Below are 17,486 nucleotides of genomic sequence, written 5' to 3' on the forward strand. Positions count from 1 at the left end.
CCCTCTCCTTAATTACTTATACCTAAAATTTCCTATCAATAATCTTTCATCTAGTTCATATTTTATACTCAACTTTTTTAAGGTCTCTATTTTGCAATTAATCTCTTTCCATCTTAACTGTTCTTAATTTTTCTTAACTTTGAGCTACATGATCAAAGAAATCTCCATTTTTTCTGGAATTCTGATATTGGTCTGTTATGCACATAAGAAGTTAATTTAGCCATTGATGCATATTCATACACTTTATCAGGGCTTTTTTTCAGCTGGAATGTGGTGGAATGGAGTTCCAGCACCTCTTGAAAATGGTCACATGGTCGGTGGCCCTGCCCCCTGATCTCCAGACAGGGGGCTTGAGCGGCTCGGAGGGCAATCTAAACTCCTCTCTGGCCGGAGATCAGGGGGCGGGGCCAACAGCCATGTGACCATTTTCGCCAAGGGCGATTTAAACTTTAAAAAACTCCACCCTTTTTCCAGCTCAACCAAAGTGACGTCATTGTGCGGTCCTGAATTCCACCACTGAGTTCCACCTCTTTTCCCAGAAAAAAAGCCCTGCACTTTATCCATCCACTTGAATACTTGGTGTTTCAACCCAGCTAGAACTTGTAACCAAGCTTAACAGCTATGTATTAAGCCTGAACTCTAATAATCACAACCTGCATATGCATAAGCTCAACAAAAGTCAAAGCCACCCCTATTGCCTCCCCCTAAAAATCCCGATACTCAAACAGAAACGATCATTTAAAGTGCTCCTGCCCAGAAGGACTGCAATTGTTGGATGACTGAATTTCAGAAGAGGATGACTGAGCGAGTGTCCACCACTCAGAGGATAAGATGGCCTTGGTTTCCCCATGAAAAGGTAACCCCTGACTGCCTAGCTCTTATCATTTCCAAGCAATACAAAATATCCTTTACTCTGAAGGCCGATGGAGTAATCTGATCAAAAGTACAGCCCTCAAGAGGGAAGCAAAGGGAGCTGCTAGAGAAACAAGACAGCAAGGGTCAGAAATCTGAGACCCCCCCAAACTCACACCAGGCTTGTATTATGTTGTGGTGTGCTGAACCAGGCAGCAAAATAAAGGGGTATTTCTTCCATCCATCAACTTGAGAAGAAAACTTAAGAAACGGATCGACAGCACTCCTTGGTCTCTTGTCATCCTTTGTCTCTTAGTTTGCCCCTGCCTCTGTCGCCCACATTCAACTACACATTTCAGGTGAGTAGCTGTGTTGGTCTGCAGTAGCACCTTCAAGGCCAACTAGATTTCCAAAGTATGAGCTTTCGAGAGTCAAAGCTCCCTTCTTCACATGCACTTAGAACTTCTAAAGGTATCTGAAGAAGAGAGCTTTGACTCTTGGAAGCTCATACCCTGGAAATCCAGTTGGTCTTTAAGAAGTGATTGGTCATGAACCGCACCCCCTAACCGAGACTGGATAAGAGGACTTTCTTATTTTGACCTGATAGCTGTAGCAGCCTTCCTAAGAGACAGGATTATCTATTGTTCGGGATGCATTCCAGCCTAGCAGCCCTGTTTGTGCCACAAACTAACAGAGAGCCTTGCGGTACTTTAAAGGCTAACCAGTTTATTCATTGTGGCAGAAGCTCCCCAGCAAATGTTTTAAAAGCAGCATCTGCCTTTCAGGCATCACAAAATCTTGCATTATTGCCTGGGAGCAATTCTCAACACAAAATTGGTAAAGTGCCCCTCTTATAATACAAAGCCACTTACTTATGATATTAGAGACTTCTAAAACTACTTGCAAAAGAATTCACAGCAACAACTAATTGATTCAAGGCTAATGTATAAATATTGAAAAAGGTAAAGGAGCCAGTTTAATGTAGTGGTTAAGAGTGTGGCACTCTACTCTGGAGAGCCGGGTTTGATTCCCCATTCCTCCACTTGAAGCCAGCTGGGTGACCTTGGGTCAGTCACAGCTTCTAGGAGCTCTCTCAGCCTCACTCACCTCCCAGAGTGTTTGTTGTAGGGATAATAATGACATACTTTGTAAACCACTCTGAGTGGCGTTAAGTTGTCCTGAAGGGCGGTATGTAAATCTAATGTTGTTGTTAACAACCAAACAGTAACACTTCTTCGTTTTCCTCTAAGCATGCTTGGAGAGTGCCCTCAAGTCATAGCTGACTTAGAGCAACCCTGTTGGGGTTTTCATGGCAAGAGACTCACAGACAGGGTTTGCCATTGTCTGCCTCTGCAACCCTGGTCTTTGTTGGAGGCCTCCCATCCAATTACTAACCAAGGCCAACCCTGCTTAGCTTCTGAGATCGGACAAGATCAGGCTCACCTGGGCTATCCAGATCAGGGCCTAAGCATGCTTACTCAGAAGTAAATGCCACTTTGCCTTTGAGGTGTCAAAGGATTCCTCTTTTATTCCTGCAGAGTAAACAACTGCTCCGGAGGAACTGATTCCAAGGGCTAAGGGGACCCAGACTTCAGCCTCTTCCTGCTGCAGACATTTCTACAACCAGGGTATGGAGTAAAGTTGCTTCATTTATGCAGGGCTAGTTGTTGTATTTATATGACAAACCACCGTGAGCCCAAGCTTGGCTCAAAATTAAACAGGACCCTGGAGCACCATAAACGCTAGTAAAATTATTCCAGCATGAGCTCTGGTGTCAGAGTTCACTTAGCAAATGCATCTAGAGCAACTACATTTATACCTAACTAACAGAAAGTGGATTTGTTGGGAGGAGGAAAGAAGCAGGGAGATATTGGAGTAAAGCAAGAACTTAAAGAGTTTTACGCTGGTCTCTCCCCGCTAGCATCTCCCTACTCACCCTGCCTTTCTGCTTGAACTGCAATTACAGACGTAGGTGATTTGAATAACTACTTCACATCTGGTGAAATGAGTTCTGACTCACAAAAGTTCATGTTGGAATAAGTTCTGTGGCTCTTCAAAGCACCACGGGAGTTCTGTTAAACGAGATCCTACTGCTCATCCCTGGGGGGATGGCCCTAAATGCCCACGTAAGAATCCTCATCCCTAAGCGTGGATAAGTGGTTGGGTTGCAAATCAACACACTGCTGGTTCGACTCCCACTCCTACCATGAGCTCAGCAGGTGGCCTTGGGCAAGCCACTCCTCTCAGCCCCAGCTCCGGTAATAATACACTGACTTTGTTCACCCCTCTGAGTGGAGCACTAATCTGTCTAGAGGAGTGGTATATAAGTGCAGTTATTATTATAAGGGAGCTGCTGTAGCATAGTGGTTAAGAGGCTAGGCTCTGAGCCAGCTCTCTACTAGTTTGACTCCCACAACTGCCATGAGCTCAGCAGGTGGCTTTGGGCAAGACACTTCTCTCAGCCCCAACTCCCAGGGTAACAATAACATTGCCTGTGTTCACTGCTCTGAGTGGGGCACTAATCTGTCCAGAAAGAAGGTACATAAGCACACTTTTACTATTATTATTATTGCTGTTATTTCCTCAGCCAGCCTCCGCCACTGACTTACGTGCCTGCGCTTCCCAGCTGCCGGGCAACATTCATTCATCCTTTTCAAGAACTCGCGGCAAACGCGCCGCAAATCCCCGTTAAAACCTCTGACGTCAGGAGGGACTCAGCCAATCCACAGCCGGGGACCGCATTCCGGGGCCTGAATGGGCGGCCAATCAGGGCCTCGCGCTACCATTGGCTGTTCCCCGCGGCGGAGCTCGGCCTGATTGGGTGGCGTTTCTCTCGGTTGGGAAGGGCGTGAATGGAGCGAGGAGCGCCGTGGCGGGGCTGGCAGTTGCCGGGGACATGGAGGCGCTGCGGGAGCTGCGGGTGGGCTTCATCGGCGCGGGGCGCATGGCCGGCGCGGTGGCCCGGGGGATCTTGCAGGCAGGTGAGTCTGGAGAGATGGGAGACCGGCCCGGGGGAGGCTCTTTGCAGGGGCAAATTCTAGGGGAAGGGGAGCTTTGATCAGCAATTAGGAACGTTGCCAACTCTGGGTCGGGAAATGCCTGGACATTTCGGGGCGCACAGCCTGGAGGAGAAGGCGGGGTTTGGGGAGAGGAGGGACCTCGGCGTGCTGTAATGCAGTAAAACTCATCCATCAAAACAGCTGTTTTCTCAGGGGGAACTGAACTCTGTAGCTTGGAGATCAGTTGTTAGTCGGGGAGATCTCCAGGTCCTATCTGGAGATTGGCAACCCTAGTAAAGAGCTTGGGTGATAATAATGCAGGGGGAGAGCCCACTTTGCTCTTTGGCATGTTTTGATCTCGCTTTCCCTCCCAGGAGCTCGGGATTGGGAGTATTGCTCTGTCCTCGCGACAGCCCTGTGAGTAGGTTAGGGTTGCCAACCTACAGGTAAGGCCTGGAGATTGCCTGGAATTACAGCAGATCTCCAGTCTAAAGAGATCAATTTCCCTGAAGAAACTGGTGGCTTTAGCTGGTGGGCTTGATGGTATTATACCCCACTGAGGTTCCTCCCCCAAATGTCCAGGAATTTTCCAACCCAGAGTTGGCAACCATGGAAGTAGGTGAAAGGGTGTGTGTGTGACTGGCCTATAGCCACTTCATGACTGAGTAGGGGATTTAATCCTTTGCCTCCCAAGTCCTAGCCAGATGCTCTAACCACTACACCAGGCAGGGCCTGTCTTAGGTGTGGGATGGTGACTGTAGCACAGCAAAACGTTAAGAATGCAGGTAGAATACGAGTTTAAAAGGCCTGGGGAAATGTGTGTCTGCCATTCCCCCCAAAAAACTTCAGAGGGTGGGGCTTTTTTTCTCTAGAAGGGAGAAAAAAGGAAGACGCTCCCACCTGGTTTTTTTCTGAGGGTCATGAAGGATACTGCTTTTTCCCCCAGAGATGATAAAATTCCACTTTCGTTGTGTCTGTGTGTGGCTTTGCACGTATGACTGTCATGAAGTTCATATTTTATCCTGTTAATATAGGGGGTGGTGGAACGCAGACATCATAATACCCATGTTTCTCCCCCTATTTTAACATACGGAATAGTCAATTAAAATGACATTCTTAACCTCTTGCAACAATATTGGGCCTCTAAGACTGCGGGTCTTTCATGTACAGTCAGATAGGATCAGGCGAAGGTTTTGCGGCTAAGCTGTTTATTGGCGCAGCATGGAAAGTTACTCTGGCTCCTGGAAAAATACTCTTGTTGACTCCCTTTGTTCCTTGTAGTGTACCATACTCTGGGCACAAAACTCTCCCAGTGAGATTCTGCCTTAAAGTTGTGCCATTTTTGTAAGGGACTCTTTCACGGCAGCTTTGATAATGGACAGCGCAATGCAACTCTGAAGACTAAAGTTTTAGATTTTATGATGTGTACCATTTACCGTTTTTATTGTAAACCACTTGGAAGTTTAAAAGTCAAACAGTATATATGTTTAAATAAGCGTGGTTAATTTGATGAGTGATATTGCAAGTTGTATTGTCGAAGGCTTTCACGGCCGGAGAATGATGGCTGTTGTGGATTTTCCGGGCTGTATAGCCGTGGTCTTGGCATTGTAGTTCCTGACATTTTGCCAGCAGCTGTGGCTGGATATTGCAAGTTATTCTGATATTTCTTGTGGATATGTGTTTGCACAATGCAAAACTTGAACTAGGTTCAGTACAGAATTTTCCCCACCTTCTCCTTATTTCCTTAACAGGAGAAGTTCAGCCGGTAAACATCTTTGCCAGTGCCCCGTCCAACACCAATTTGGACAAGTTCAAGGTAAATGAGGGCACAACAGCGACTGTTTTGCAGAAGGCGTGAAGTGAAAGGAACGTTGGTGAATGTCCGCGTCTCCCCCTTCCCCCATGCTCAGATATCTGTGAGCAAACTGTAGTCAGTCACACCAAGAAGAGATTTCCCAACTTTATTTCCAGTAGGGCACCTGTGTGTTTCTGTACTATTCTTGGTTTCTTTCCTTTCCCAAATACTGTCGGAACGATTTGCCCTTAATTAAAGTAATCTTTCAAATAAGCAAACGGGAATTGATAGAAAATTATCCACAAATCGTATTGGTTTTCGAGTACAAAGTCAGCATTTAATATCGCAGCCTTAAACTTTCTGGATTTGGGAAGGAAGGTGGCATGGTATAGCCCAATCTCATCAGGTCTTGGAAGCTAAGCAGGGTCAGTACTTGGATGGGAGACCTCTAAGGAAGACTCTGCAGAGGAAGGCAATGGCAAACTACCTCTGCTTTTCACTTGCCTTGAAAGCCCCAGCAGGGGTCGCCATAACTCAGTTGTGACTTGACACCACTTTACACACAAACTTTCTAGATAGTCTCGTCCAAATCACCCCCTAAAGAACATGGGGATAATGTGAGACCATCATACAGGCCTGTTGTGAGACGGCCTGCTGAGACAGAATCTGATTCCTTAGGAAAACTAATTATTAATACTAATTTATCATTGTGCCCTATATATTAGCCAAGTTGCTTTTTAGAAAGTAATTTGTTGGTCTTTATGTTGCTGATGCTAATATTAAACATTTTGTAGGATGCTGAGAGTTGGGCAGAACAATATCTGCCCAATATTAGTCCCTCGGGCCTTTAATCCTGGGGCGGCATTTGAATTTTCCTTCCATCCTTCCAATGTATGTATGACGGAATTGTTCTTACAGTCCAACAACGTTTGGCTTCTCATTTTGTTGAATTAACCTGCAAGGTTCTTGCAGTCCTGATCTTTCAGAATTCCAAGTTCAGGATTTTGGCAGCTTTACTAGGAAGTCGGAATAGCTGCTGCCTGCCTGTGCCCAAAGTCCTGCGTGAAAGTGGGTGTTGGGTCATCGTATACGAATGCTTTCTGCAAGGTTTCTCTGTGCTCATGGAGAAGGGGGCTTTGCCTCCTGAGGGCTATTTAAAGACCATCCCATCCCAAGGACAATCACTAGGTAACTTGCTGGATTAAGCAGGAGGCCAGTGACTAGACCAAGTACTGATGAGTTGCAATGTGAGAGTTCAAAAAGAGTCCAGTAGCACCTTTAAGACTAACCAACTTTATTGTAGCATAAGCTTTCGAGAATCACAGTTCTCTTCGTCAGATGCATGTGAGAGTTGCTCATCTCTCGTTTGCTGTCTCTCCGTCTCTCGTTTTAACAAAAGAGTTTTGGCTGCAGAACGACGCACTGCAACCTAGACGTGCTGAAGAACTGCACCCTGGTGTTCCTGTCTACCAAGCCCCACATCCTCCCTCTCGTCCTCCAAGAAGTTGCTCCTGCCGTCACCCCAAAGCACATTGTCGTTTCCATGGCCGCTGGAATCACACTCAAGACCCTAGAAGAGGTGAGTTGACAGAAGACATTTTTGCTGCTCTGAGCATATCCCTATGGGTCAGAGGGGCCCACATCTAGAGTGGAGAGGGGTAGGACACAGTGTCTGGCAGAGCAGCTGTCTTGCATGGTACCTCAGGCAGTTTTTTGGCACAAGCTTTTGTGAGACAAGTCCCACTTTCGTCAGATGCACAAAGGGTTAGCCTGTGTTGGAACATACACACACAAGGCCAGAAGGTCAAGCAATTCAAAGGACAGGTGTGTGATGCTGCTACCCAGAGCAGATGTGAAAACAAGACCCAGTGTAAGGAGCAGATAATCCAACACTGTGTTAGCTAGCAGTGAACTACCGAAGCAATTGACAGTCACAGACCTTTAAAAGAGGGGCAGTGGCTTCCTGTGTGGGCCATCTACTTGTAGTCCTTAGTGTGACGCAGAACAATTTCCTTTTCCTTTTATTCCCTTAGAAGCTCATTGATTCATACATCTTGAGCAGCGGGAAATACTTATTCCTTATTTTTTGGATGCAAGAGCAAAAAGGACAGAGACATATTTTGCAATTGCCAAGGTAAATTTAGGATCCCTATTGCTAATTAAAAGAGCCGGGATTTCTGGAGTATAAGAAGACAGTTGGTTAATTAAAGGCTTAATATAATAATCCCGTATATTTTCGAAGAGCCTACATTTGAGCAGGGCATGAAAGGATGTATCAATTCTATTAAGGCCACAAGCACAAATTCTGTGGGAATAGGACCTATTCTAAAATCTCTCCTGTAAAGCCATTAGGGCTGTAATGTTCAGTCTTGCAAACAAAGCGCTGAAGTATCATGGGATGGTAAGATAGTACATATCTTGATTTTGTGAAAGAAAGAACTCCAGAACACTAGTATTCCACCTGCATATAAATTCAAACCTGGGCAGCTTTCCCATCTGCCAACGTTCTAAATGCGTGTAAAGTCTTCCCATGGGAGGAGCTGGATTCTCTGGGTGCAGGGAACCTTCACGGGCTTGGAACAAATCTACAAAACAGGCTCGCTTGATACAGAGCTCGGTGGGTCATTCTGAAAGATTGCTGGTGTGTATCTGCACCGACTCGGTCTTTCTTCTTCTGCCTCCACAGCTGCTTCCTGCCGGGACCAAGGTGTTGCGGATCATGCCCAACCTTCCCTGTGTGGTCCAGTCGGGTGCTATCATGCTGGCCCGGGGGACCTGTGCGGGTGAGCCGGAGGCAGCCTTGCTGAAGAGGTTACTGTCCAACTGCGGGCTGTGTGAAGAAGGTCCCGAGTCTTACATTGACAGTCACACCGGACTGAGTGGCAGCGGAGTGGCCTATGTGAGTCCCAGTGGGCCAGCTGATACCACTTGTAATAAGCCAAATTTCTATCTTGGTGGCAGTTCAACTAGAAAGTGCCCGCCCCCCTGTCTATGCCGTGCTCTCTTTCCTTCCATCCCAGTCATCTCCCATGGACAAAAAAAAGACCCACATATTTGAATGTTATGTGTCATTAAACAATTTTGCAGATTTCCAGACCTTATTCTCATTGCAGAGTTTGACTCTGGTGGTGAAAGAATTCGGGGATTCACCCCAATAAATGGGATGACTCTTTCTTTTTAAATATGGACTATAGAAAAAAATGAGAGGCTTTATGCTGATAATAAGAGTACAAGGGTGAACTTTGTCTTTAGGCCAATATCTGTTGTAGAGAAAATCGAAAGTGTTTCCCGTATATTTCTTGTTTTTTCTTTCCCCTTTTCTTTCTCTTTTTAAAATTGGTATGCATTTTTAAAATCGGCAATAAAATGGATGTTAAAATAATATTTAACTGAATCTTTGGGGCATCACCAGGGTCCGTGAGCTTTGGATGTTTTAAATGAGTCTGTAAAAGAGAGAGAAGCCAGAAGTCAGTGATCAGAGCGTCTGCTTTTCGTGCGGCAGAGCCCAAGTTGTACATATGAATTGTACATAGGGAGCTGCCTTACACTGAATCAGACCTTGTCCATCAAGCTACGTTGGTCTGCAGAAGGGCAAGATTTGAGTCCAGTTGCACCCTAGAGACCAACAAAATTTCCAGCGTGTGAGTTTTCAAGAGGGAGTTCTGACTGTTGAAAGCTCATTCCCTGGAAATCTAGTAGGTCTCTAAGGTGCAACTGGAATCCAGTCTTGCTCTTTTATCCGTCAAAGTCAGTGCCATCTACTCAGACTGGCCGCGACTCTCAGGCAGAGGTCAATTCACATCAACTCCTGCCTGGTCCTTTTTTACTGGAGATGTCAGGAATTGAACCTGGGACCTTCCGCATGCCAAGCAGATGCCCTGCCACTGAGCCAGTCCCCACTATCTCCTCTTAAAGGGTCTGGGGCAGCAGAGAACAGGTGACTCCCTGCTCATGACCTTTGGAGATCAGCTGCCCGTCTGCCTCGATGGTGCTGAGCTTAGGGGAGCAGCAGTCTGGCTTGGCGTCTTCCTATGCTCCTACCACTGTTAGGCCATACAAAGCTGAGCTTTTGCAAAAGGCTCCTCTGCCAGATGACAAATGGGGGGTGGGAAAGGAGAGATTGCAGCAGCACAGCTTGGGGCACCCCCATTAAGAACGCAGCTGTATTCTGGACTGCATCCCCAGTCACCAACCTGGCTGGTTTAGGGTATCCCGTCGTGGCTTCCCTGCTGCCCTGAGAATCCCCATTGGCTTTTCTTCCTCTTGTTTCCCTACAGGCATACTTGTTTTCTGAAGCACTGGCTGAGGGTGCAGTAAAGATGGGGATGCCAGCGGCCATGGCCAACAAGATCGCGGCCCAGACGCTCTTGGTAAGAAGATCAGAACCCTTCCCATTAATTACAACCATCTTTGTATGTGTGTCCCCCCCCCGCCCCCGACTTAGAATCCTTTCCTGGTTTTATCATTCCTAAGCCATGTTCGCACATGCAGCTTAGGTTAGTGGTCACCCATGTGCCACCTGTGGCACTGTGGAACCAATAGGTTTATTGGTTCCTGCATCATCAAAGCAAATCCTGGTTCTCATTCCCGCAGGAGGCATTTAAGAAGATAACAACAACATACTTGGCAAACCGCTCTGAGTGGGCGTTGTCCTGAAGGGCAATATATAAATGGAATGTTATTATGTTGTTAAGAGTCCGGGAGGCATCACCTTTGTGACTACAGGGAGCATCCAAAGAGCGGCCTACATTGGAGGAGGCGGCGGTGGCAGCTTGGCTTGCAGCCTCCTGGCATTTTCTGATTGGCCTCAGTACCCTGTGGCAGTGCCTGCAGCCAGCTGTCAAAATTCCCAAAGTGCCCACAAGCACAGTGAGATAGGGGATCAACACAGGCTGCATACTTAAGGTGGTTTAGGTGGGAAATGGGGCAGGTTTGGGGTGAACAGGGCACCGTTGCAGTGCTGTGATGGTATCTTTCTGTGATTTGATAAGTCTCTCTTTTCTGTTTGCTCCAGTTCGAAGTTATCCTCTTAGTTTTGCTGTAAAATTTTTTGCTAGTTTTGCTAGTGGCTTTTTATTGCACAAAGTGCATTAGAGTTCCAGCTTTTCTTGTCCCCGTTCCAGTAGGGCAGCTGTTCCAAACAACTTACCATTGGCTTCAGGGCTGAGCAGGGATCTGCTCTAGCTCAGGGTAGTTCGGCTGCGAATCAGCACTCTGCTGGTTCGAATCCCACTCCTGCCGTGAGCTCCGTAGGTGGCCTTGGGTGAGCCACTCTTCTCAGCCCCAGGTCCCCAGCTGTATTGTGAGGATAATAATAACACTAACTTGTTCACCACTGTGGGCGAGGCACTGATCTGTCTAGAAGAGCAGTACATAAGCACTGTTGTTGTTATTTAAAAGTCATCATACCTTCTGCTGCCCCTCCAATATTCCAGTCTCCATTTCTTCCAGGGAGCAGCGAGAATGATCCTAGAAACCGGCGAGCACCCGGCAGTCCTGAGGAGCGCTGTTTGCACTCCGGGGGGCACAACCATCCGCGCCTTGCATGAGCTTGAAAAGGGGGCCCTGCGAGCTACCGTCATGAATGCTGTGGAAGCAGCCACCAGCTGGGCTCGGGAAATGGGCAAGCGATAGAAGACTGTGATGTGGTGGCCTTGCTTGAGCTCTGCAGGAATGCCCCTTTCCCAAGCAAGGAAGGAAGGGTTAGAGATGTGGAACTGGCTTTCTGGGATACACAGCTGACGAGTGAATGAAGCTGGGGAAAAGACTGGGAGGGAGCCAGAGGTGGGGGCTCTGGTTCTGAGGCTTTTCTGAAGGGCCTGGTCATTCCAACCTCCCTCCCTGGAGAGCTGATACTTAATAAATATCAGTCGCAGCTACTGCTGCTCGTAGGATCTCGTTTGCCTGCTTTTCTTTCTAGTTGTCTGGACTGCATGGAAGAAGCTGTCTGCTGTACTTCATCCATATTTTATACCCCACCTTTCTTCCGAACAGGGACCAAAAGCGGCTTACAGCATGCTCTTCTAACAACAACCCTGTGAGGTAGATTAGGTAGATTAGGTAAAGAGTGGCATGGTGCCACATGCGCAAAGTGCATTCACGTTCCTGGGACCGCGCAATGACGTCGCTTTGGGTCAGATGGAACAATGGGGGATTTTTTTAAAGTTTAAATTGCCCTCAGCGAAAATGGTCACAGGGCATGGAGGGAGATTTAAACTCTCCTCTGTCTGGAGATCAGGGGGCGGGGCCACCGGCCATGTGACCATTTTCAAGAGGTGCCGGAACTCTGTTCCACCGCACTCCAGCTGAAAAAAAGCCCTGTTTACTGGTCTGCAGAGGCACTTGCTCAGCTGGATGCCATCTGTGGGGAGGGCGGGGTATAAATCAAATAAATAAATAAATATTACCATACAGGTAAACTAGAGTTTCTCTGGATGCCACAGTCCTAAGAATGCAAACATCCCTGTTTATGCTTTGGAAGATGTGATTGCCGTTTTCTAGAAGAAGCAGGCTACAAGCTGCTAAAATCGGAGAGCCGGCTACATAGCAGTGATGAAAAACATCTACCCGGACAGAGAGCGGTTAGCTTGAGTTTCTGCAGCTTCACCATTCCAACAAAATAGGCACCGTTATGGAGAACTCCCTCCACACAAGTAGAGAAGATCCAGTACAAATCTGAGTTCAGTCTACATTTCTATAACTTTAACCAATTCACTTTATTAATTCTTTAGCTGGAAGTATTTTTACTTTTAAAAAGCTTCCATGTTACAATAATAAACAGTGTGCTTATATACCGCCCTTCTGAACAGGTAAGTGTCACACCCAGAGTGGTGAACAAAGTCAGTGCTGTGGTTGTTGTGGATTTTCCGGGCTGTATCACTATCGCTGTATTGCCTGCTAACATCTTCACAGTTTGACACTGAGAGATCTGAACACAGGACGGTTGTTGTGGATTTTCCGGGCTGTATAGACTGTATAGAGGTGCTACACCTCTGACGATGCCAGTCACAGCTGCTGGCGAAATATCAGGAAGTACAATGCCAAGACCACAGTGATACAGCCCGGAAAATCCACAACAACCATTGTTCTCTGGCCGCGAAAGCCTTCGACAATATAAAGTCAGTGCTATTATTCTCATCCCCACAATCTGGCTGGGGAGCTGGAGCAGTTTACGTGCGGCCACCTTCTGAGCTCATGGCAGTAGTGGGAGTTGAACCAGCAGAGTCCTGATTTGCAGCCCAACCACTATGCCAGAGTCTGCCCAGCTACTAATATCTCCATGACAGCTTCGCTCAGTGCAGCATACCACCCACAGCTGATTAATCCAAACCAATGCATGTTAGAAAGGCATTGTTTAAAATGAGGCAACGGAAATAAATGAGAAGCTGATCGGCAAGTAGGAACATAACCATCATCTCTTTTTGCAAGCTTATGAAATTAAGCTTCCTCACGTCTGGATGAAACTAGGAGTCTCTTTACATCTGGTGTGTGAAGAACACGTATCAGGAGATACAATGTTAGCTGGAAAGGGTAGTTTAAAAAGACGGAGCCGGTGGCAGGGCAAAGATGCTGTGTGAAGGGGCTGTGAAATTCCAGAAGGGAAACTACGACCCATTATAACTTCTCCAGGTCCAAGCCTGGCTCTGGAAGGCAACTCCAGCCCATTCTCATTCCTCGCTGCCCTCTAGTTGCCATCCCACAGTTTTAGACTGAAGAAGTGAAATTGACAGAGCCTTTGGCAGGCGAAGATGAAATTAACAAACCCTCTGAAAAGTGATCCCCTCCTGCTCTGTCTTTTTAAACTATGCTTCCTAGATAACATAGCGTATCCCTACACTTGACAAACACATGCCAAGACGTCTTGTGTAGAGAGACTAGGTGAAGGCAGTTTTTCCTGTCCTGAGCTTGTATTTGTTGTCCTCTGGCACAAATGCGCTTTTAACTAGCAGTTGAATCAGATTGTGTCCCCCATGGCACTTGGCCATCCCAGGTCTCTTAGGGCTGAGTCTCTTGTTCACATTTTCCAACCACGCTCATTTACACTGTGAGCTTTGAGATTTTCTGCATGCTGGAAAGCTTCCAGCTGTCAGTCCAAAATATGGAAAGTCTCAATTCCGTCCTTCAGGAAAAGTGTTCAGAAGAGACACTAGCTGTGTCAAAAAAATGAAAAATATCACCAGTCTGACAGGCCAGAACTTGTCCCTGGGCAAAGTGTCTTTAAAGATGGGCCTGCCTTCTCCCCCGCCCCTCTTCCTTTGTGGCAATGCCGTCTCCTAATATTTTTCTCTTTTCAGCCCTTGAAATTGCAGTAGCTTTTCTAAATCTGCCTTACATACCTGCTGAATCTCTTACTCTACCTGCTGAATCTCTTTCCTCACAAGCCAACTCTACATGGGTCTAGTTGATCTTGCAGGGGAGAGCAAGCATTTAGAATCTCCCTCTCGAGCAATAAAGAATTACCCTGTCATGATGAAAAGCAAGATCTGGGTCCAGTAGCACCTTAAAGACCAACTAGATTTTTAAGGTATGAGCTTTCGAGAGTCAAAGCTTCCAGAAAGGAGCCTTGAGTTTTGAAAGCTCATACCTGGAAATCTAGTTGGTCTTTAACATGCTACTGGACCCAAATCTTAATCTCTGAGTGCAGGCCAACAGAGCTACCCACCTGACCCTGGCACGATGGTGGCAAACTGCCCTCGAGCGCTAGAGTCAAGCTCACTCAATCTCTGTAGTTGGATCGGGGAAAATGAGGAAGCGGATACCCCGTTCTGCTCTCCTCGCTGGGCAGGAGCGTATTAGCTCCTGCCAGCAGTTACGGGTTCAGGGCACGAACTCTGGCTGCTGTGCAGAGAGACGACAGTCTTCCTCAATTTGGGAAGCAAGTGCAACGGGGTTACCTCACCTGCTTTGGCCCTTGCTAGGAACCGGGAATAGGTGGCCGGCACAGCCGCTGGGCCATACTGATGAACGAGCGAAGCTGTACCAGCTTGTGGGGCCCAACCCGCTGCCGGCTTTGGCCCTCCAGCCAGCGCAAGGCCCTCTGCAGGCCCTGTACAGCTTCCTGGGATGTGGGCACCGGAAGATCATCTCCTTCCGCAACCCCCTGATCCCCTGCCAGGACCGTCTCCTCCTCCTCCTCTTCACAACCTAAAGAGCCCTCCTCCCTCGCCCCTTGGTCTGCGACCAGGTCATCGGAGTGCAGCCAGTTTGCCACCTCCTCTGGAGTCAGGCGCTTGCACACAAGAGCAGCCAGATAAGTAAGGTCAGCAAAGATGGAGTTGTCTGTGGTACCAGGAACTTCGCCTTGTTCTTCTTCCCCTTCAGGGTGGGGCTCAAAGGCTGCCCGTAACCCAAGGAGCCAGCATTTCTCAATAGCGCTGGCCGGGATGAGGTCCCACGAGAAGGCAGCGAGGGAGAGCATGTCCTTGAGAAGGAAGGAGCGACGGAAGTCCAGAAGTCCACCAGCATCCGTGCCAGGCTGGCCAAACTCCTCTGGATTCCCTTCCCCCACTGCGCACGACGCAGCCAACCGAAGCAACTCCTGTTTGTAGACCTGCTTGAAGGCTGACACTACGCCTTGCTCCAGCGGGGCGGAGATGCGGCTCCCCCTTCCCAGTGCGCCCCCTCCCGTCTTGGAAAGGAAGAGGGCTCGGATGGCACCGTCTGGAGTCTGCAGCTGGGGTGGGTCCTCCAGGCCACTCTCAGAAGATGGGAAAGGGCTGCCAAGCAGTAGGACGGCTCTCTGTTGGAGGCAGTTGTAGCACAGGAAACGTTTCACGCTGGGCACAAAGTCTTCAAAGAACCAAAGGTGGAGGAGGGCAGGGCTGAGGCGGGCCTCTGCACTGTAGCGATAGCAAGCTGGAAGCTTGTCCCAGTCATGGTGACGGAGACAAGAAGAGTCCTGCCGGTCCCCAACCACCAGTGGTTTCAGCTTGTGCGAGCCGGTGATGTTGGCAGCTAGCAGCACCGTGACGCGATCTTTCACTTGTGGCTGGTAATGTGAAGTGGGCTGTGGGCAACGGCGGTGGGACTTCAGTGTTCTGACTTGGCCCGGCAGCAGGTTCCAATAAAGCCCCGTAATGGTGGCATTGTAGATCTGTTCATCGTTGTAACCTCCGCCGTCAGAGGGGCCCGTGTCTGGTGACGGCAAGAGCGATGCAGGAGGATCGGAGAAGGCCGAGGAGGGCAGACCAGGCTCCACTTCAGCTCTGAGGGCAGGGCTGCCTGTGCTTCCACCCACCTCACCATAAATGCGTTGGCTGGAGATGCCATGTCTCTTCTGCCATCGCCAAAACCACCCGTGGCTGGCCTTAAAGGTGCACTCCGGCCCATAGATCTGCCTGGCAAAGGCTTCTGCTTGGGCCTGGATGATGGGGCCCGAGAGGGGCATGCCGTGCTGGCGAAGGGTGAGGAACCAGGTGTAGACAGCTCGGTCAATCTCCTCCTCATTTGCCAGGCGCATCTTCTTGCGGTGGGTGCCCACTTCCCCGCCCAGCTGGTCCAAGAACCAGCGCAGCTTCATCTCGTCTTTCAGCCAGCCACGCAAGGTGCCTCCGGGCACTCCAAAATCTCGGCACACGGAGGCCTGCCGCTCACCTTTTTTGACACGTTCTATGGCCTGCAGTTTGTCCTTGATGGAGTAGGCACGGCGGAAAGCCATCTTTGACACAGAAAGTGGCAAAGGGCCAGAAGCACGGATCCCATCGCTGGCACCATCAAGAGGAGCACCATTGTGTTGGTGCTGGCAAGGAGGAGCCGGTGACTTCTCCAGGGGATTGTCTGGCACCGCTGGGGCAAACATTTCTCCAGGCACAGCCTGTTCGCCCTCCGAGTTGCTTTCTTTGGCGGGGAGCAAAGCTTCCTGTCCCCCAGCCATGCTAGCCCCTTCCCCACGCTGCCTCCAGAAATTTTTCAAGGCCTGGATAGGAGGCTCTTTGCAGGCCAGAGCACTAGAAATTAGGGTGGCCAGCTGTGGGCTGGGAAATTCCAGGGGGTTTGGGGGTACAGCCTGGATAGGCCAGGGTTTGGGGAGGGGCAGGCCTTCAGCTGGCTATATAATGCCAGAAAGTCCACCCTCCAAAGCAGCCATTTTCCCCAGGGAAAGGGATCTCTGTGGCCTGGAAGTCAGTTGAATTCCGGGAGATCTCCAGCCCCCACCTGGAGGTTGGCACCTCTGGCACAGAGCAAGGGGGCGCGTTATAAGCGGGGGCGGCGGAAAAGCGGGGCGGGGGCGGGGCCGGGAGGAGGGAGCGGCCGCCTTTTGTCCTCTCCTTGGCCAGCCTTAGGATGAGGCGGCGCATGCGCTCTGCAGCCGCCTACCTCCCCTCTCTTCATGCGCCGTTCCTAGCCACGCCCTCTTCCCCTTTGCAGTCCGTTGGACTTTTCCCTGCCTTTGCTCTTTCCCAATGCCCTCGCTTGGGCTGTTCCAACCGGCATAAGCGCAAGGGGGGTTGAGGAAAAAACACTTCAGCAATGCGGCTTTCTTCTTTCTCCTACATTTCACGGCAGGTTGTTTCTCTCGTTATATTTCAACAGGAAAGAGCAAAGCCACCGCCGCTGGAGCTGTTTTGTTCCTGAGAAATGCCTCATCTCCCCCCCCCCCCAGTAAATTTTACGAATCCCAAACCCGAGCTCGGATTATTCCATTTTCACAGGCCGCGGGGGGGGTGAAGAAAATCACAAAGATAAACGAGTTCTTTTATTACTTCTGTTCTGACCAGTGACACCTGGCTAGCCAAAAAGAGAGAGCGAGAGAGATAAAATTTCCTTAAAGAGGCACTAAAGCAGGCGCCTTTTCTTCCCATCCCTACACCCCCGTCTCCGAGGCGCAGTTGGTTTTCTCC

The 17,486-nt window shown here is 48.9% G+C and overlaps 3 protein-coding genes across 3 annotated transcripts in view; 1 reads left to right on the forward strand and 2 right to left on the reverse strand.

The window, feature by feature from the left end:
• LOC129334019 (protein brambleberry-like) overlaps nt 1-3,750 on the reverse strand; it is a 27,846-nt gene extending 24,096 nt beyond the window's left edge. The window contains exon 1 of the mRNA XM_054985943.1: nt 3,636-3,750. Within this exon, the coding sequence (XP_054841918.1) occupies nt 3,636-3,750 (115 nt within the window). The remainder of the gene's footprint in view (nt 1-3,635) is intronic.
• Nucleotides 3,707-11,537, forward strand: PYCR3 (pyrroline-5-carboxylate reductase 3). The gene is made up of 6 exons (XM_054985484.1): nt 3,707-3,833; nt 5,603-5,667; nt 7,046-7,225; nt 8,333-8,545; nt 9,924-10,016; nt 11,098-11,537. The coding sequence occupies exons 1-6, from the start codon at nt 3,749-3,751 to the stop codon at nt 11,278-11,280; spliced, it is 819 nt and encodes a 272-aa protein (XP_054841459.1). The 5' UTR covers nt 3,707-3,748; the 3' UTR covers nt 11,281-11,537.
• Nucleotides 11,538-14,560: 3,023 nt separating this feature from the next.
• TIGD5 (tigger transposable element derived 5) lies at nt 14,561-16,476 on the reverse strand. Its single transcript, XM_054985944.1, has one exon. The coding sequence runs from the start codon at nt 16,442-16,444 to the stop codon at nt 14,561-14,563; it is 1,884 nt and encodes a 627-aa protein (XP_054841919.1). The 5' UTR covers nt 16,445-16,476.
• Nucleotides 16,477-17,486: the final 1,010 nt, after the last annotated feature.

This window comes from Eublepharis macularius, chromosome 7 (genome assembly GCF_028583425.1).
Source record: "Eublepharis macularius isolate TG4126 chromosome 7, MPM_Emac_v1.0, whole genome shotgun sequence".
NCBI classification, from domain to species: Eukaryota; Metazoa; Chordata; class Lepidosauria; order Squamata; family Eublepharidae; genus Eublepharis; species Eublepharis macularius.